At 35.3% G+C, this 21,291-nt stretch overlaps 1 protein-coding gene across 1 annotated transcript in view; it reads right to left on the bottom strand.

Annotated features, from left to right (window-relative positions):
- LOC106868824 (splicing factor 3A subunit 3) overlaps window positions 1-21,291 on the bottom strand; it is a 114,234-nt gene that overhangs the window by 84,280 nt on the left and 8,663 nt on the right. The window contains exons 2-10 of the mRNA XM_014914285.3: window positions 18,524-18,571; window positions 17,670-17,722; window positions 13,732-13,837; window positions 11,496-11,568; window positions 9,182-9,273; window positions 7,239-7,321; window positions 4,150-4,222; window positions 3,399-3,464; window positions 1,388-1,456 (exon numbers count right to left, since the gene is read on the bottom strand). Of these exons, the coding sequence (XP_014769771.1) occupies window positions 1,388-1,456; window positions 3,399-3,464; window positions 4,150-4,222; window positions 7,239-7,321; window positions 9,182-9,273; window positions 11,496-11,568; window positions 13,732-13,837; window positions 17,670-17,722; window positions 18,524-18,571 (663 nt within the window). The remainder of the gene's footprint in view (window positions 1-1,387; window positions 1,457-3,398; window positions 3,465-4,149; window positions 4,223-7,238; window positions 7,322-9,181; window positions 9,274-11,495; window positions 11,569-13,731; window positions 13,838-17,669; window positions 17,723-18,523; window positions 18,572-21,291) is intronic.

The raw sequence follows: 21,291 nt of genomic DNA, 5'->3' as shown, positions 1-21,291 counted from the left end.
GATTTCGATTTCACTTGCCTCCACAAGTATTAGGAAGTTTGTCAGTAGTCAAAACATCAACAAAACTCTAGTCTAGCAGTGTATAATCTTATTTGGTTACTAGTACACATATTGTAAGTTCAGTTTGTATGTTCACAATATTCACCCAATATATGAGTATTTCCAGCTTGTTCATCTTTTCAAGCTATTCCTACAAGTGTTCATGACTGTACCAAGCTAAATGGTTTTAACTAGCAAAAGGTGATTTCTTTCATTATTGACATTTTCTTGGATTTTGGTTGAGCTAGTACCAAACATGATTCCATGTCAAAGCACTTCTTTTGGGTCAAAATACAGACAACCCATAACCAAAAGACTTTTGTCATGAACTACTCTATGGTTACTGGCCTTCCACCTTACTGTTAAATAGGAACCTGTTAAACACAGGATTTAACTTAAGTTGGAGATGGGTCACATAGATGTATGCTTTGAGTAACTTAGTGAATGTTGTAAACATCTTTCCCACCTTATCTCAAACCAAATAAGTAAACATTTAACCTTTATTGATTCTTCTTGTTCTTTAGGGAGAAACTCAAACATCGATTTGACATACTACAGAATTTTTCCCCAGCTGTCTACTTAGTTAGCTGGCATAAACTCTACGGGAGGTGGAATGCCTATGAAGTCCCTATTTCTGACATAATACAATGATTTCTGCATCTAGGTGAAGAAACTATGACAAACTGCTACATCATTTTAGTTGTGTGTTGGCACTCCGTCGCTTACGATGTCGAGGGTTCCAGTTGATCCGATCAACGGAACAGCCTGCTCGTGAAAGTAACGTGCAAGTGGCTGAGCACTCCACAGACACGTGTACCCTTAACGTAGTTCTCGGGGATATTCAGCGTGACACAGTGTGACAAGACTGGCCCCTTGAATTACAGGCACAACAGAAACAGGAAGTAAGAGTGAGAGAAAGTTGTGGTGGAAGAGTACAGCAGGGTTCGCCACCATCCCCTGCCGGAGCCTCATAGAGCTTTAGGTGTTTTCGCTCAATAAACACTCACAACGCCCGGTCTTGGAATCGAAACCGCGATCCTATGACCGCGAGTCCGCTGCCCTAACCACTGGGCCATTGCGCCTCCACACAACATTTTAGTACAAAAAAAAAAACCCCTAGATCTTTAGTATAAACGGTTGTTGGGTGTCATCAGCACTGTAGTCTGAGATGCAGAAACTAGTTTGATTCTTGCAGATCTATCCACGATAACTTGTTTTTCATGCAATATATCATAGAGTGAGTTGGGAATCTGCATGCAGATTTGTCCAACTTGTAAAATTAAGCAGACTGCATATAGAACGAAAGGTCATAAACACTAATGTAACGACATTTTAAAACACAACTCACCTCCCATGATGAGAATGCAGATAAGTCTAAATGAGCACCAGCATGGGTCAAGGCACCAGTAGTTTCTTTCTGTAGAAAAATATATCAAATTAAGTTCAGTAGGTGATGGCATGTTTAACTTTTTATCATAAAATCATACTAGCAGAAAGACCACCCCTACCCCAGGCAGTTTTCTGCTAGTCAAACTTGGAGTGTGTGTGTGTTTATATTACAGAAACAGTGTGTGTGAGCTTATATTAGAGAGACTGTGTGTGTGTGTGTTTATATTACAGAGACTGTGAGTATGTGTTTATATTAGAGAGACAGCATGTGTGTGTGTGTGAGGGGGAGAGAGAACATTGAAAACAATGAATGAAATAAACATGAAATGGAAAAATCGGATAAGTAAAAAGCTCGTTAAAAACTATAGGCATTCTTTGGGTTGAACCCTCAGAAATGCCAAAATATTGAACCCTCAAAATGTTGAACCCTCAGAAATGCCAAAATATTGAACCCTCAAAATGTTGAACCCTCAGAAATGCCAAAATATTGAACCCTCAAAATGTTGAACCCTCAGAAATGCCAAAATATTGAACCCTCAAAATGTTGAACCCTCAGAAATGCCAAAATAAACAGCTGCCTTTGTTCATTAATTTCCGTAAAAAATGTTTATTTATTTACTTTTGTTTAAAAGTGAAAGACGTATGTATGTGTATATGAAAGGGACGTGTGTGTGTGTAAGTGAGTGCCACTTAGACATCACTCTCTCTTTTGCAGTCTCATACACACACATGCATACATGCCAAAAAGATGTATGCATATGTATTTATGTACGTACCTATACATGACAACACACCCCTTCTTACACACACACACACACACACACAAACATACACAAATGTATAGGCGCAGGAGTGGCTGTGTGGTAAGTAGCTTGCTTACCAACCACATGGTTCCGGGTTCAGTCCCATTGCGTGGCACCTTGGGCAAGTGTCTTCTACTATAGCCTCGGGCCGACCAAAGCCTTGTGAGTGGATTTGGTAGACGGAAACTGAAAGAAGCCCGTCGTATATATGTATATATATATATGTGTGTGTGTGTGTTTGTGTGTCTGTGTTTGTCCCCCTAGCATTGCTTGACAACCGATGCTGGTGTGTTTATGTCCCCGTCAATTAGCGGTTCGGCAAAAAGAGACCGATAGAATAAGTACTGGGCTTACAAAGAATAAGTCCCGGGGTTGATTTGCTCGACTAAAGGCGGTGCTCTAGCATGGCCGCAGTCAAATGACTGAAACAAGTAAAAGAGTAAATGTACATACAAAAACACATGTGCATGTGTGACTGACTAGAAATACACAGAACTGAACATGGTGTGCAAAAAGTAAATAAATAAAATTTTTTTTACAGAAATTAACAAAGTGTGTGGGTGCAAAGGAAAGAATGCCAAACTATATTGAACTGAATATTTAAATTTGTGAACTTGAAATATTCAATAATGAAAAGATGTTCAAAAAGTAAAATTTTCCTGAGAACTTCAATTTATAAAAAAATCTCACTTGCTTAGTAAATATTTCTTTCAGTAATTTATCATAGTTGTAATATATCTGTAAAGAAACTTCAAGGTAATCCTAGCACGTTTAATGTGCTAGAAATAACAGCAATCACATAGTTATTATAAGGCTTATAGCATTCCAAACAGCCATACCGACAAAATCACTTCTTAATTTCTTTTTTAAATATTATACTGGTATACTATCATGGAAGCCTCAAAGCTATACAGTTATATTTTGTCTAATAGCATTCTTTCATTCAATAAGTAATTTTTTTACATTATGAATACAGAATAAACTAAGGATTTTGCAAATAGCAAATTAAAACTTGAAATGAAAACATTGAAATGAATATATATTAAATAAGCATTAATGAAAATAGAAGCAAGATAGAGTGAGAGACTGTTACAAATGAAAACGGAAAATTTCACAAAAAAAAAAAAAACATTAAAAAACCAAGAAGGCAAATTAGAAGCAACTTACAGGCCATCCGATAAATGTGCCTTCACTCCAGTGCCACTCAAAATCTTTCATAACGGATTCCATTTCCTGAAAAACAGACAAAAATAAGGGAGCAAGATAATAATTAGTAACGAAAATCAAATTTGTTTAACAGATATTTGAACCAAAGCTGTACTCAGTACATCCCAAATTTACAATACCAAGCACTGATTTTCTAACTTTCTCTGAGGATAACAAATAGGTACCATGAATAAAGACTCACAATAGCTGGCAAGTTGAAATGATGGATCCCGAAGCACTGAATTGTTAATCTGAACCTTGCTACTACAGCTACTGTCATGAACTTCAGCAAAATCAACTTGTTTCAGTATAGTTCTCAATGAAGGGCAACCAGTTATTAAAATAACTGCTCCAGCAAAACCATTCCATTCACAGTAGCATAGAAAGATTTATGGTATTCAACACACACATTTTGTTATGAATGACCAGGTAATTCTCCTCCTGAACAAGATGTTAGTCAAATGTAGATAATTTTGACAGAATTACATTTCCTGTTTCTGACAGCTAGATGAAACAAGGCATGTAAAGTAGAGTTCCTTACCCAGAGACACAACAAAATACCTTCAGTGGATTTGAATTCAAAAGTTATAAGAGCTAGTCTCTATCCAGTCGTCTCATTTGTAAAAGTCTAAGATCACATCTATTAATTACACTGAGACGAAACTGAGCTAAAACTGCAAAAAGAGTAAAAAAAAAAGTACTGTGAATATACCTCGTTCATATCAAGCAGTGGTTTCACTTTGTAGATGTAACTTTCAAGATATTCAAGGAGCATCAGAAGATAACTGGCAAAGAGAAGAAAAAAAGATTTTTTTTAAAGAATCAGGCCATAAGAAAGATACAGTTGATTAAAACTACTTCAGTATATTTGCTGTTCAAACATTAGCAACAACTGTGACATGAAAAACAAATTTAACTCACATAAAAAACACAATTTACTAAGCTTTGATGATATATTGCATTTCTTTAGCACTCTCTATTTGCATCTTGCCAAACATAAAAAAAAAAACAGATTCAACTCCATTCCTAATTCAGATTGAGTTCACAGTGATAGGAAAGGTAGCAATCTGTGGGAAAAAGATTCTTCTAATGAATATTAATCATGATACTATATAGAGAAAAAGGTAATGCTAAACATAAGAACTAAGTATCTTTGTCAGAGAATAAATCATAATATAATGAGATATGAAGTAATGGCTTGAAGCCTTGTTTCCTTCAAAATACAAATACAAAATCAATTTTTTTAAAGAGGGGATGAGAACATATATGGCTGAATTAGAAGTAAGGTGAAGTATGGAACCTAAAGAAATTGGTGATGGCCTTGTTAAACTTTGATATTAGGGGAGTTGGTTACCAAGCTGTGGACAAAAACGCAAAGTTTCATGTAAGTCAATGCAAATGCCATCAAGAACTCCTACAGCCTCTTGAAGGCAAGTCCTTAGCACTGGTTTCACACCATTAAACACATAAAAAATAACCTTCCTACCAGCTGCGATGCCAATATGTTACATGCATGATTCACTGAGGCTGTCATGGAAGGACAGCATGTTTGGTAGGAGTCCAGTCAATTCTTCTTCAAGACAGTTTATCTACCACTGTTTCAAGACTGATACCCAGCTCTTACCTGTGGTTTAATAAACTGTCTGCATGTTACTGTATGCCACCCTAAACTAGTTTCAGAGTAGCCAAGAAGTTTTAAAATCTCAGTGAAATTTGGTAAGGACTTGTCACCCAAAACATATGAAGACCAGATTTCCAAACACTGGACACACAAAAAACCTCACTGTTAGTGGTTAAGTTTCAATAGTTAGAAAGACAGTATCTAACAACATCACTGCAGGATGTGTACAAGACATGTAGATCATCGTGGTCATCTCACTGCATTTCTGGTATACTTCGGGTTGCCATGGCCTGCCTTGCCACTAGTCAAGCAACTAAGAGATAACAGAGCAAGGCTGATTATAAGGTACAGCTTTCCCTCGCTATTATACTAGTTCAGTGTAAGTCAGGACAAGATATTTTTGTCATCCTGCAAGCACCTCAGATTAGTTCTGGTCAGAGCACTTCTATACCTGTACATTTATCCCAAGCAGACAGTGATCACCAGTAGCAATGCAAGGCCAAAAACTTTTGAAAATTGTCCATAATCCCAGATTTGAAAGTCCTCCAGAAGTGACAGTTCAGATTGTTCCTAGGCATCATCACTTGAACCCTACCAACTCTCTACAGACTACAAACTGACTGCACTGTCTCACTGTGCTTGGTAGTATCCCATATATGAAACTGCCCAAGCTCTGGAGTATGAACGCTTGGTGAAGGTGGACTGCAAAAAGATCTATCATATGGAAGGTGCCCAAATTTATTTAGTTACCAGTGTCAGCTCTGTACTCCAGGAATCTCATCAGTTATGTCAGCTTCAGTACATGCCAACATGCCACCCTATTATGACCGTTTTCATTTTCTTATTTTTTTTCCCACAAGCATGTCTAGTATAGAGAGATTCAATGCTGGTGAGCATCAATTTGCTTCTCTAAGTACTGAGCAGCAACCCCAAAGACTTGACCAAGCTGATATGTACCTACCAACTACCTCGATTTCCAAAGTCTCTGGCCCTGAATGCATAAGCAGAAACAGCGCTTATCAGTTCCAGTTCAAATGGATGGGGTGTTTCTCTCAGCCTCCAAACTTCACAATAACTCCAGTGCCAAAATGTACAAGAGAGAGAAAAGGAAACATCCTTGATCGATAAAGAATGTGATGCAAAATGGTTCTAATAGATGAAGTGGCCATTTATTTAGACAATAGAATCAATATTGCTGTACACTGCATGCAGCAATCCAACCTCTGCAAACAGAACCTAAACTAGATGCTCTTAAGACAGTCCCCCATTAGCAATGACTCATTCTGTTGTAAGATTTAGACTGAGTCAGATTGATCAGTCTTATAACCCCACTGAAACCTGAACTATTCCCAATCCACTCAATGATGAATTGCATGAGATATAAGTTATCATGGATAGATCCACAAGGGTCAAACAATTCTGTGCACTTCGGACTACAGAGTTGATGACAACCAACAACCTCTTGATGAGCAACTTTGCCAAAAATCTTCATATCTGTGTTTAGCTGAGTCATGGGCCTGAAGTTGTCTATTACATCTCCCTTGTTCAAATACTTCCTCAGCAGCAAAACCATACCCTGATTTACAACAACTAGGAATTAACACAGTCTGCTGCCAGATACAAGTGACAATTGACAAGAGAGTAGCAAAACTGTCAGGCATGTTGGTTATAAAGCTTTATAAGACAGAACATCTATTCCCAAAGATTTCTCTCTCATAGTAACATATCTACCACAGTGTCCATTGCATTTTGCTTTCTACAGAATTCTGTACCTCTAAGAGTCTATTGATATATGCATCAAAGTCTAACATCCCTAGACCAGTACTCCTTGAGTACTGCAAAATGCTACCAGAGAGCAATATATGTCTACTTTGGATCAGACATGATACATCCATAGTGGTCTGTCAAATATAGAACTGAAGCCTCATTGCCATGTTCTGCCTTTGCCACTCAGGCTTATTCAATGGCTTTCATGCTCTTATGTTTCAGCGTTCATTTCCATATGAGTGCATACTTCGTTTTTCACAAGGGCCAATCTCATTGCTAACACCACATTTGCGATACCTTTTCTAACCAATTTTCCGGCTCCTCCAATTTGTTTATGACGTATCATACAAAGTAGAGGTCATCACAGGTGATATCTAACGATAAAGGATAGAAAACTTTCTCAAATAACTTACTCCTTGTAGGCGCCACCTTTCTTGTCTTTAGGAATATCAAAAAACTGATCAAATGTGGATAGATAGGTGATATAGTCAATTTTCTGAAATAACAACAGAGAACAAAAGTATTAGTTTCCATAATCTCACACAATACTCAAACTATAGATGTTAAGAGTTTGAAGACTTAACTAATATAGAGGAGTGGTAGAGTTAATAACTTACATATAACTAGATTTGAGTCAGCAATAAGGCCTACAAGTAACAAGCATTTTGATATTAGTTACAGCCAAATCCCTCAATAATCACACTCTGAATGATACAAAGGGTAATGTAGTTCTAGATAAACAAAAACAAAAGTGGGATGGTCATATCTGGAACATCTTTGATCATACATCAGCTCAATCTAAACGTCAAAAACCTGTTCTGACTTTCAATTTCGACTAGGTCAATAAAATAACTACCAGTAATATACTGAGGTTGATAAAAGTAAATAATAGGAAGTAAAGTAAAATTAGGTATGTAGTATCTAGATTAACGAAGAAAAAAACCCACTTTTGTGATATAATTCTGGTTAGGTATTGAGGTTTTAATAAAATATTTGCACAAAGTTTTTAGGTGCACTTTTTGTTTTGATTAGCCTTGATCAAAAATAATCCCAGCCATGACCAACCCATCTTTAATTAGACATACTATGTTTAAGAATACTCAGAACCTAAAGACGAACAGAATGCTGTTAAGTATTTTGTCCAGTGCGCTAATAATTCTGTCAGCTTGCCAAAAACAATGTTACATTAATTTGATGGGTTACTCTATACTTTTGTAGAGTACAAATGTATCATTCATATACAAGAACATTGTTAACAGTGACTTCAAAGTTTCGGTCAACTAAGCCATCATCAAGTCTGACAATAACTTAGGTGGCCAAAATTTCAAAGTCACTGCAACAGCATTCTTGTATAAGAATATACACATACATACATATATATATATATCTCATCATCATCATCATTGTTTAACGTCTGCTTTCCATTCTAGCATGGGTTGGACGATTTGACTGAGTACTGGTGAACCGGATGGCTGCACCAGGCTCCAATCTGATCTGGCAGAGTTTCTACAGCTGAATGCCCTTCCTAACGCCAACCTCTCTGAGAGTGTAGTGGGTGCTTTTACGTGCCACAGGCACGAGAGCCAGTCATACGGTACTGGCAACGGCCATGCTCAAAATGGTGTTTTTTACGTGCCACCTGCACAGGAGCCAGTTCAGCGGCACTGGCAACGACATCGGTCGAATGATTTTCTAATGTGCCACCGGCACAAGTGCCAGTAAGGCGACGCTGGTAACAATCACGCTCAAATAGTGCTATTTACGTGCCACTAGCACGGAAGCCAGACAGCTGCTCTGGCAATGAACAGCTCTGGCAATGACACACACACACACATATATATATATATATATATATATATATATACACACATATATGTGTACATATATATATAAACACACACATACACACACACATATATATATATACATATAAATATATGCATGTACACACATCACACATGCAAACAATCATACACAATGGGCTTCCATACATTTTCTGTTTACTCACAAGTCAGTGGTTAGCATAAAGCTATGGAAACCCAAGGTTACATCAACATGAACTGAAAACAAGTGGTTGCTAAGCAAGATTACATTATAAAACGTGTCCTACCCTTTTCGGAGAGGTAGAGTGTGATTTGATGGAAATCTGGCTGCTATTCCTAGCAGATCAAGCAACCACATGCAGGTTCTTTCTTTGAATCGAGGTTTTCTGTTTGTTGCAAGAATTAGCTACTCTATTTTACTTACATGTAAGAAAAAATGTTAAGATAGAAACCACTTCACTATTCTATGGTGATAAATGGAAAGACAAGACAGAAATAAAAAGAGATAAAATTTTAGTGAATTGAAGGCTTACATCAATTCCTTTCAAATTGATGAATTTCTCGTAACATTCATGCATATCCAGATATTTTCCATATCCTTCTTCATCAGTAAAATCAACCATGTCTAAAAGAGAAAAAGAAAAATTACATCATTACATCAACAACAACCAAATCTAATAATCTAATTCTATTTTGCCAGCCTTTATCCTTGAAACTGTATGTGTTTATTCTGTTGTGTCTGGGGAAAGTCATTTTCTTATTGTGCCTTAAAATTTAACACACTCACCGGTAAAATTTCCACTTATTTCTTATTTTTATTTTCCTAAAATTTTCGTTGCATCTTGCAACCTTTTCAATAGTCTTCAAACTGTATGTGTTTAAGTATTAATGTATGGACACAGCATAGCAAATGGTTAAGAAGTTTGCAGGACATCCCAAATATGACCCCCACCATGTGGTATCTACTACAATCCAATTCAGTTGAGGGCTTCTTTTTTTCCTTTGTCTTGCAAGTTACCTCACTACTACCAGTGCCGTGAAAAATGCACCCACCCACCACACTTTGTGAAGTGGTTGACATTAGGAAGGGTGTCCAGCAGTAGACACCATGCCAAAGAAGAGACTGGAGCTTGAAGCAGTCCCCTGGCTCACTGATTCTGTCAAACTGTCCAACCCATACCAGCATGGAAGACAGACAAATAGAGGAGGAGGTTTTAAAAATTAAGTACTACAGTCAATTTCTTCAACTAAAATTCCTCAAGGTGATGCTCCAGTATGGCAGCAGTCTAATGACTGAAACAGGTAAAAGATAAAACATAAAAGAACATCACATTTCTTCTCCACATCACATATAATCAACCATTGGGCACTGAGAGGAAAAGCTTATCTTCCAAAGGAGATAAAAGTTCTCAAAACATAATGTAGCACTATCATCTAAAGATACAGTACCATCATTAGCTCCATATACACTACTCATTATGTCTATACAATTCTTAGCTCTACATACAGCATTCATTAAGTCAATTATTATTAACTAGCAAATTAGTTTCAACTTTTCAACTTCTGTCCACAAGGTAAAATTTTGAAACTTTTATGCTTATTAAACAGGATTTTGTAAAGAACTAGAAAAGGAATAGATCCAAGAGTAGATAGCTCTTGGTTCACAAACGCTCTAATTATTGTAAACATTGACATAGCAACTAAGTCTTTGGGACCTTAGCAGAATCTGTAAATGATTCATAATGACAGGGTCCAAGGTTAAATTTTATAAAGCAGGATACAATTAACTGAATTCTTACTAGTATGTTACTGGTACTTATATCAATTAATGAAGGACAACAATAAAGGCTAATCCCAACAGGATTTGAATTATGAAAATACAGAGTTAAGTTGATAAAACTGTAAGATTTAACAACCCAGCCAACTAATTACCATTTGTGAAACACATAATTCAGAGAAAATCTAGTTTTTAAAATGTTTCCATATAGAGACAAGACTAATTTTCAAAGGGAGGGTATGTAGGTAATTAAATTTATATACAACTAGCAACTATTTATATATACAAATAGCATCTATTTATATATACAACTAGCACATATATATATATATATATATATATATATATATATATATATATATATATTGGAAAGGTTGCAAGACGCAACAAAAATTTTAGAAAAATAAAGAAGGAAACAAGTGGAAATTTTACCGGTGAATGTGTTAAATTATAAGGCACTAAAAGAGAATGACTTTCCCCAGACACAACAGAATATGCTTCAGCACACAAACTCACATGAAGAATCTTGCAAACCAAATCCCAAAACGGAATATATATATATATGTGTGTGTGTATATATATATATATATAACTAGTATCTATTTATATGTACAACTGGCATCTATTTAATTTTCTCAGAGAGATGAATGTACTCTACAGCAATTTGAACTCAAAACAATGAGGCAGAAATAAGTCCAGTTTTCTAAATTCATTTCCCTTTTAAAGACATGTGTCTTCCTTTGGCATTAAGCCTGATATTTATAGACAAAAAGACAGTAAAGTTATGATATTTATATTGAAATATTTAACTGAGATAAAATTATTGAGAAAGATAAATGTTAAAAACTGACCTCTACATATGTAGACAAAATACAGCAACACTCTTATTACAGAACATTAAAAATATGAATTCTCTTATTGTTTTACTGAGGCTGGCTCTTCTTTATATTAAATAAAATACAATTGAGACAATTATCATTATACCAGTGATATGGTGAGCTTAAATAATTTATACAAGTAGTGTTCTGATAATGTAAAAGAAGATAAAAAGAAAAGAAAAAGTTAGGTACCTTGCATTTCTTCTGAAGTATTTTCTCGTAATTTAGCCAGTTCTTCAAACTCTACAGACATAGGAACATTAATCTGAAGAACAACAACAAAGAGAGTCAACATGGAACTTGGTAAATATTAAATTTTATAACAGCAACATAGGCAACAAGTGCAATTTGTAAATTAATCTCATTAGCCATGTAAAGGCATGAATGCAAATCCACAGAAGGCTACATTATGTATTTCGATACTTTCTGGACCGATAGCTTGAAATTTACAGGCTAACAAGCAAAACTGATCAAGCACCGGACGAAAAGCAGTGTTTATTCACATCTGTCTATATTCTAACTTTTGAAACCAGATCCTAGACCTGGCTTGATTGGAATTTAGCTTAATGTGAACATAACTCAGCTTGATGAGAATTTACATTTATTCAATTGCCAATGCTATTCAAAACAAATTTAGTGTATCAAAGAGTTGAGTTCCAATAATTCAAATGTGAAGTTAATGTGAGATTAATTTGTATTTTCCTAATGTTAAATTAATTGGTTTTTAGTCCAGTACCGAACGGTAAATATGTTTACATTTTAGATAATTTTACATATATTTTTAGATACATACAAATAGTGCATATTTGAAAAAGAGAGAGAAAATAAGTGCTTGCCAAGCATCTGCACCTCAAGATTGATTCCCAGTTATAGCTCATAGTTCATAACTGTTTATTAGACCAGTGTAGGATTAAGAATATATGACACCAAATACTGAATGGAAATGTGGTCATTGGATAGATAGGATTTCAACAGAAGGAGAAATAAAAAGTACTGATTAGAACTTGAAACCATATCTCATGTTAATTACTGACCAGGGGATGTATGGTTAAGTTCTACATTGTGTTAGATTTTTATTTTTGGTTACAACTTATATATCACATTTCTGTTCGATGTATAGAATTGTGTTCTTTGAACAACCATAAATCAATCATAAATTATTGGATGTGTTACCCACCACCACAAATTAAGAAAGGAATTCATCTTCTGCCAAACAGGTAAATTGAAGCAAGTAAAGTTATGTTCCTTCATTAGCACCACAACAAAATGCCTATAACAAGATTACAATAACTGGTGGCCCCGTAGTCTATAGACTAGCCCTTCATTTCAATCATTATTGAATTTCAATTTATGTTCAAAATGAATTTTCAAGTTTCAAATATTCTGGGAGATTTGATTTATTCCCTTCCTCATGTTTGGCTTTTGAAATATTTCAGTTTTGCAAATTGGAAATTTCAAGTTCAAAACTAATAAAAAAAAGCACAATTTTGCCCATTCTTGGTTTATATTTAATCACAATGAAAATATAAGGAAATGAAAGCAAAAATTTTAAGCCAGGCTACATATTTACATTCAACAAGATGAAATATGTTTTGTTATATGCCAAGATCAATGAAATTTATCATGGAAATGCTGAAGACAAAGAAAGAACATGAGACTGCTTCTGAGCAATAGGTTTTTTTCTCTTCTTCTATCTTCTCTACTATCTAGAAACTAATAACAAAGTGAAAACTTCCCCAAGTTTGATCTCATCCAATCAATATAAATGGAATGTTTGTGTACTTCATGAACAAAATCAAAGAAATGTTCAATCATCTCACAGCACAAGAAGTGTTTTTGACACAAGAAACATTTATGGTAGGCATGTGAGTGGGTAAAATTTTAAGACTCTTAAGAGAATTTTTGGTACTTCTATGACAGGGCATTAGAAGTGAATATTATGAAAATAGAGATCTTGGTAAGAAAGCATTGCCTCAAACAGTGCAAAAATATTTTTACAAAAATTAATATGAGAGACAAGTATTGAAGTAAAAAGTAGTGGAAATTTTTTACATTAAAGAAAATATTTTGTATGGCTGACTTTTACTGAAAAGACAATCTGTCAATAACTATTAGAAAATTACATTTTTCTGTAAAAGCCAGCTTATGAGCAGATGTGTTAATCCTCAGGTGTTTAGAGTATGTCAAAAAAAAAGCATACCTACTCTACTATATGTGTTCCTATTATTAGATCACTGGGGCTTTATAACTGTATAACAGACTGATACACTCAACTAAATTATGAATAGTTCAGGCAGTGCTGTATAAATATTGTAGAACAAAGTTGTAACTATTTTATAGATAGTGCAGGATATGTGGTGATACATATAAGAGCTCATGAAAGCCCTGTAAGCTGTAGGTAGTTAGTACAAGATAAAGGAATTCTTACTTCGCCAGGATGCTTCCGATGAAAATCTTTAAGGGTTTTCAGCCTGGCATAAAATTCTGCAAACTCATTGGGGCCAGACAGGGCAGCCACCTCTTCTTTCCTTTGCCTAAAATAAGGATGATTATATGTCTGACTAGTTACAAGTAGAAGAGTTAGAAATTTACAGTTGTTCAAACAGTAATATACACAGTAACCATGCCTCGGTGACATGTTCAACAACAATAATGGCACAAATGAGGGTTGTCAGTAAAATGAAATTAGAACAATTTATTTTTAAAGAAAGCAATTCAAGGGAGTTATAAAGTAACAATTTATTATTATTATTATTATTATTATTATGGATGGTCCCTCTCCAAGTATAAACCTGTGAATCAGAAAAAGGGAACTGGAGAGGGGACTTGCCCTTGGTGTTCAGGGAGATTTTGGATAGTGAGGTTCTTCGATTATCCCTAGAAGTCATCCTGTATCAAGAGGACTACATCTCTATCATACCTCAACTGTTTTTTTTTTTGTTAACCTTTGTATACTACGTAAACTTCTCTTTCTTTTCACTGTATGTTCTATATACTTTTTTTTATTACTATTATCTATTTATTTTATCATTCAATTATATGTAAATCCCAACACTTTATATCTGTTTCGTATTGTACCCCTCATCCTTCACCCTGGTGGCAAATAAATGATATCATCATTATTATTATTATTATTATTATTATTATTATTATTATTATTATTATTATTATTATTATTATCATTATTAATTGAAGGCAGTGAGCTGGCAGAATCATTAGCACACTGGATGAAATGCTTAGTGGTATTCTGTTTGTCTTTGCATTCTGAGTTCAAATTCCACCAAGGTCAGCTTTGCCTTTCATCCTTTACACATTGGGGTCAATGTAATTGACTAACCCCCTCCCCCAAAATTTCAGACCTTGTGCCTATAGTAGTAGGGATTATTATTATCATTATTATCATGGTAGTGAGCTGGCTGAATCATTCGTACGCTGGGACAATAGTTTTTAAAATCATAATCATCCTTCTAATGAAGGAGGGTGGTATTTGACTCTTTCAACAGTGAGGGAATTTACCCCACTTCATATAGCAAATGAAGTGTAGAAAAAGGATTTTCCCCAGCTCTTCACCTCTGTATCTTAATATTACTGCTGTGATGCCATAATGCCATCTTTACCAGGAGCTTAGTCTATTTTCATCAATCTGAGGACATTTTCAATTTCACTGATCAGAATAGGTGGCACTTCTTCCAACATTTGTGGTGGTGGAGGATCAAGCTTCACTGATGATTTAAAAAGGTTGGTGTAGGTTTTGCAAACCTCCTCCATCTCCCCTTTGTATGTCACCATGAGCCTATCTGTGTCCTTTAGTGCTATTACCTCTAACCTATAGGGTGTGTCAGCCCTCTCTTGCATCAATTTCTTCTGTCTATAATTCTCAAACTCATTTCTCAGATGCTGTCTTATCATTGTTTTTGCAGCATTTTCTTCATCTTCTCCAAGATTCTTCTGCCAAGTTCCAACTGGCTTGCAGTTTTTGCTTTTGCTGAATACAAAACAGCCTTTGATAGCATCAAGATGAACACAGTGTTGAAATTTCAGGAAAGCAGTGTCGATGTGTAATACATCATGTTGCTCAGAGACGCAAATTTTGAATGCTCAACAGATATAGCTCTGCTATCACCACCAGTAAAGATCCCAATTGAGAAGGGATCATCTCTACAAAGCTCTTCACTACATGCCTAGAAATAGTTATCAAGATTATCAACTGGATACATGACATCAATGGCTAGCAACTAACACACCTCTGATTCACAGATGACATTGTACTCATCAGTGAAACCACAGACCAGCTGCAGACGATGCTGACAGACCTGGGCGCTCATAGTTTATCACTAGGTTTTAAAATGAACCACATGAAAACAAAATATATGAGGTTGGAAGATGTAGCATAACGTCAAGTAGAGGTGGGAAGCGATGAAATTGAAGAGGTAAAGACTACACCTACTAAGGGCACACAGTGAATATGAGATGTGATATGGATGCTAGAATCTCACAGGGAATAAGAGCAGGATGGAAAGTGTTTACCTTAATAAAGGATGAGCTTAAACACAAAAACAGACAATACCATATGAGCTAGACTCTTCAATAGCACCATCCTACATGCACTCTTATAAGCAAGTGAGATGTGGACTACTATGAAGAGGATAGAACATTGAATTGCTGTGACGCAAAGTACTACAGAAAGATCCATGCTAGGAACATCACTAAGAGCACATTCGAAATGATTTAATTCGAGCATACCCAGATGAATGTTATGTTTGTGCGCATGCACAATACATTATACAATTGTTGTGAACAAGAGTTTCATGCTTTAGATAAGAATCACCAAATATAATGGTTACAAATTTTGGCACAAAGCCAGCAATTTCAGAGAAGGAATATCAACATTCATTCACATTTGCATACACGCACTTACATATCATTTAACATTTGTTTTCCAAACTGGCATGGGTTGAATGGTTTGAACCAGCAAGATGCAAGGCTACATTCAGCTCCAATGTCAGTTTTGGCATGGTTTTTACAGTTGGATGCCCTTCCAAACAGCAACGTCTTTTCAGTTTCTATCTACCAAATCCACTCACAAGGCTTTGGTCAGATTGGGGTGAGCTACAGAAAATGCTTGCCCACAGTGCCATGCAGTGGGACCGAACTCAAAGCCATGTGGTTGGGAAACAAACTTCTTACCACACAGCCACACCTACAGGTAAGAGTAAGTAGAAGAAATTGGGGTGGAGTTGGAAATCAAGATAAAATGGTGAAGGCAAGATGTCAGGGTGGGTTTGCAAGGTACAAGTGGTGTGTGAACTAAATTTAATGATTTTATTTCTTATGTCTCTGTTTTTTTTTCTCAGGAACAGCATTGCCGAAGAGTCAATGGCATTGGAGAGCATAAAGATTAAAGCTGTAGTTGAGAAAAAGTTAGCTGACATGGAGGACAGGAAGCCATCTGAATATTAGGAGAGTCACCTATGTCCTGATGATTCATATTGGATATCAAAAGTCAACATCTAGACTGCTGCTCAGTGCTCTGTGAAGACTGTAAAAGTGTTAAGACCTGACACGGATGGCTGCAACGGAGATTACGAAGTCATAGCCAGCAGGAAGGAACACAGCAGGTATTCAGACTGTGCCTGGATGCTGGTGTTCATCCCCACATCTTTGAACAGGGATTTAGATCCAAGTCTGACAGCCATGTGAAACTGCTGGAGACTGTGGACAAACTTCACCAGTCGCAATTTCTAACCTCCTAATTCCCTTGATAGTAATCCTATGGATTACTATATGTGGCACATGATTAAGACACCAACTGCCAAGGCTGAGTTGGTGGCCAAGATCAAGGAAAGTTCAAAGATCTTCCCAGGTACAAAATGAGGTACAAATGTGCCAGGTTCCAGAGTCATTTTAGGGCTGAGGTGGAAGCTGAGGGCAACTACTTTGAGTAACTTATCTCCTAGCCATTATCTGGTTATTTTTTTATTTTTTCAAAATACTTTTATTTTTGCATGGGATATTGTGTTTTCCTTACCTTTTATGCAAACTTTCAAATTTAGCCTGAACACTTGTGTGTGTAATATATATATATATATATATATATTACACTTTATATATAAAGCTACACTTTATATATATATATATATATATATATATATATATATATATATATATATATATATATAAAGTGTAGCTTAGATTTTAATTACTTAATGCTTTAGATTATTGAATGAGGCAGTGGCCTTGTTTTGCTCTTTATTTTTATTTACAATAATATACTCGTGTAGTAACGTAAGCATTAAAATTGTCAGAAGAACAAAACAGGAGAAAAAATTATTTTAAATTAAGTAAATCAGCTTGTAGCAAACATACCCATCTTTATCTTCATAAAGCTCCCTTAGTTCATTGGTGCAAGCAACAGATCTCTGCAAAAGGAAACGGAAAAAAACCCAAATATTCATAATTATTCATTAACATGTTAAAAGCACAAAGAACATACTGTAAAGCAGTTAGCATTAGGAAGGGCATCCAGCTATAGAAACCAAGCCAAATCAGACTGGAACCTAGTGCAGCTCTCTGGCTTGCCAGCTCTGGTCAAATCATCCAACTTATGCCAGTATGGAAAACGGACAATAATCATGAACCATAAAATAAGAGTTACATTGAGTTCAAAAGAGTAAAGATACTTCAAGGGTAACATGAAAGAAGATAAATCAATTAGCTTTAGTTTTATAAATTATTCCGAATATCTTTCCCACTACTAGTGTATCTCAAACAGCTAAATTGATTGGGTGTCAATAATGCTTGTACAGTCAAACTAGCCCTGCTCAGATATCATAGCCAGACAATTAACATAAAATCTGAACAAGTCTATCTAGTTGTAAACAAACAGCATGAAATAGGTCAGTGATTCCCAACATGGGGCATACAACCCACTGGTGGGGCCTAGGAAAATTGTGGTAGCCTCATTAACCTTAAACACAAAGTTAGGATTTTCATGAGCAATGGTAACTGAAAAGGAAGAGTAACTGTTACACTCTGACTGAGTATACATTGATCACCTCTGCAAAGCACACAAAAGTAGACTGGACTTAGATGACAGCACATGTCCAGATGGCTTGTTCGTCATTCATTAGGTAATCAGGATCACATTAATGATCCAACTTTCAACACAACAAACCAATGAAATTAAAACAAAATGAAAATGAAAATATATGTTAACTTACATCAAACAAATATTTCAGTCTTTGATCAGAGTTGATCTGTTCTCTTGGCTGAAAAAAAAATGGAAAAAAAAATTAAGAAAATAGTTACTGAAAAAACAGTTTTTATGTATTTTATTACAGATTAATCGTGGATATGAGAAATCAGTGGAATGCAAATGGAAACCCAAAGCTTTGGTGCATACATATACATATACAAACATATACTTTGGTGCATTAACTAAAATTCAGCAGTCAAATAAGTCTGTTGTTGTTTAACCATATACTATTTAGATTTCTTTGTTAAATGTAATGCTTGTTTATTCAGATTGATATGAATTAGTCATGCATCGCTTTGTAGCTTTGAGACTTAAATGATGCCATTGTTTATTTTTAGAATATTGTAGGGTAAATGGGAGAGGTCAGATCTTGCCAGTTAGAAGATAACACAGGTAGATTATTTTGGCCAGATATGGCTGGTTTAAATGCTAAAACATCTCTAATGCTATGGCATTCAGATTAAATCAAAACAATGTGAATAAATAAGCTATACATTTGATGGAATAATCATGCATGATATTGTAGCTTCAAAATTTCAATGATGTGATTGTTTATTTTTACAAGGACATTGTATGGTGAGTGTGAGAGGCCAGATCTGACCAGTTTGAATATAAAACAAGTACAATATTTTGGCTGGATATAGCCAGTTTCAATGCTAAAGGATTAATGCAAGCTAAGCCTTGATTAAAGAGATTTATGATTAAAGGCATTCCAATCTTGACCATCACATCTTTTTTCTAGGACAGAGTGAATAAGGGTTACATTATCTATGTGTTCTTCCTATAATAAGACAGTGTATTATTGAAGGACTTCAGGCTCCTATTTTATGCAGGACATGTGATGTGTAGAGGTCGCCATGTTGTCTGCACAACTAAAAATAGTCTATTAATTCCAGCAAAGTAGAGTAGCTGTTTACATGATGTAGGAATACAATATATATTTGTGTTAGAAGAGCATTATGGCTTGCTTGAAGCATTGTGATAACAAAAAGTAAAAACAGCAAAATAGTGAAAACAGAGAGCTTCTTACAATGCAAAAAAGGAATACATTTAATTCCTTTTTCGCATTGTAAGAAGCTAGCCATCTTCAATATTTTACTGGTGTATTTTTTGTTATTTTAAAAATGCATTCAAGATTACTTTTGTATTTAAAAAAAAAATTCCAAATTGAAGAAAAACAAAGTTTTGAATCAAATTGAAAAAAAAACAAAAAAACAAAACCAATTCTAATATGATTCTGAGTCATGAGATTTACCATTAAATATTTTGGAAAACTCTAAAAAGCATTTGTCTATTTTTATCAATAATATAACATCTGGCAATATTTTATGTTACCTCAACATTAAAAGACACATACTTTTGTTCTATACTCTTTATGGCTAAGTCAGTTTGCCAAGAGAACAATCAAAACTTCTTGTACATGAGTCTATGCCATAAGAACTCCACCCATCCATGAGCCTCCACATTAGTGGTTCTCAACCAGGGTCCATATAAGATTTTATTGTTAAAATTTATGGGCTATAAATTGATAGTACTTCTACAATACATAAAATATCTTTTTTTAATATAATTCTTAATAATATTTCATTATAAAAAAAGTAGGATTTTTTTTTTTCCTATGTACATCGAATGGCTATGGAAGCCCTATAGAGTAAAATAAGAATCAAAAAGGTCCATAAGCAAAAAATAGTTGAAAACCACTGCTCTACGTAATCATTCAACCTGCTAAAAATAACAGCCAAATCTCCCTCAAATCACATTTTACTGTCTTAAAAAAGGAACAACACAATAGATAATGATGCACAGAATGAAATTTCAGTGGGCTGCAATCTCAGAAAGAAGAATTGAGGGACTGACTAAAGTGACTAGTGCAGTGTGTCAGCAGTGAGATACAGCAAAGGTGATAGGTAAGATTAGTGAGTTTGAGTGCAGACGGTATGCAGTAAGAATTCTTGCTGCTCAGCCAGATGGATTTCTTTGGGATTTGACCCCAGGTGTCAGTGTGTGCAGCAATAATATTAACCTGCAGATTTTGTGAGCAGTACTTCAATATGGGTCTTATATGAACCTTGCAGAGGTTTAGCAACTGATCAAGACTAAAGTATTTCTTGGCTCAAAAGAGGAATCCTAGTCTTTGTATTGCTGTTTGGCCAATATTTTAACAAGTACCTATCAGACCTGCTATTATCTATTATCAATTACTTGTTTCATTCACTGTACTGCAGCTATGCTGGGGTACCGACTTGAAGGGCTTTAGTTAAACAAATCAACCCTATAGAAATAATATGTTCCTAAATCTCTCAGCACGATAAGGTGATAGTATGTTGTCAACTTAATGTGACAGTCCCATGAAAGGGAAGAATGCTACTGTTATTTAGCCCTAGGAAACACCATTTCCTGTTGGACTTGACACATTTCCTATGTCCTTATGTTTTCAAAGTGGATACAAGCACCTCCACCCAGCAAAACCAGCATCCAGAGACTAGTTTCAGACTCATTGCTCATCAGACTGGATGTCATATGAAGTTGACAACATACTATCACTTTATCATGCTGCTACTGCATAAATCTCTCTGAGAGATTTAGAAATGTATTATTTCTATTTTCAAAAATCAGTCAATGTATTTCACTTGAAACATATGTTTTCAAAGGTAGATAGGCATCGACAGCTAGCAAGACACTTTTTTTGTTGTTTTTTGAAGAACTCTAGCCAATTTTTTTTGTGCGAAACAA

This window comes from Octopus bimaculoides, chromosome 10 (assembly GCF_046866305.1).
Source record: "Octopus bimaculoides isolate indiv1 chromosome 10, ASM4686630v1, whole genome shotgun sequence".
NCBI lineage: Eukaryota > Metazoa > Mollusca > Cephalopoda > Octopoda > Octopodidae > Octopus > Octopus bimaculoides.
Note: the sequence above shows the minus strand (reverse complement) of the source record. Positions and strands in the feature narration are given on the sequence as shown.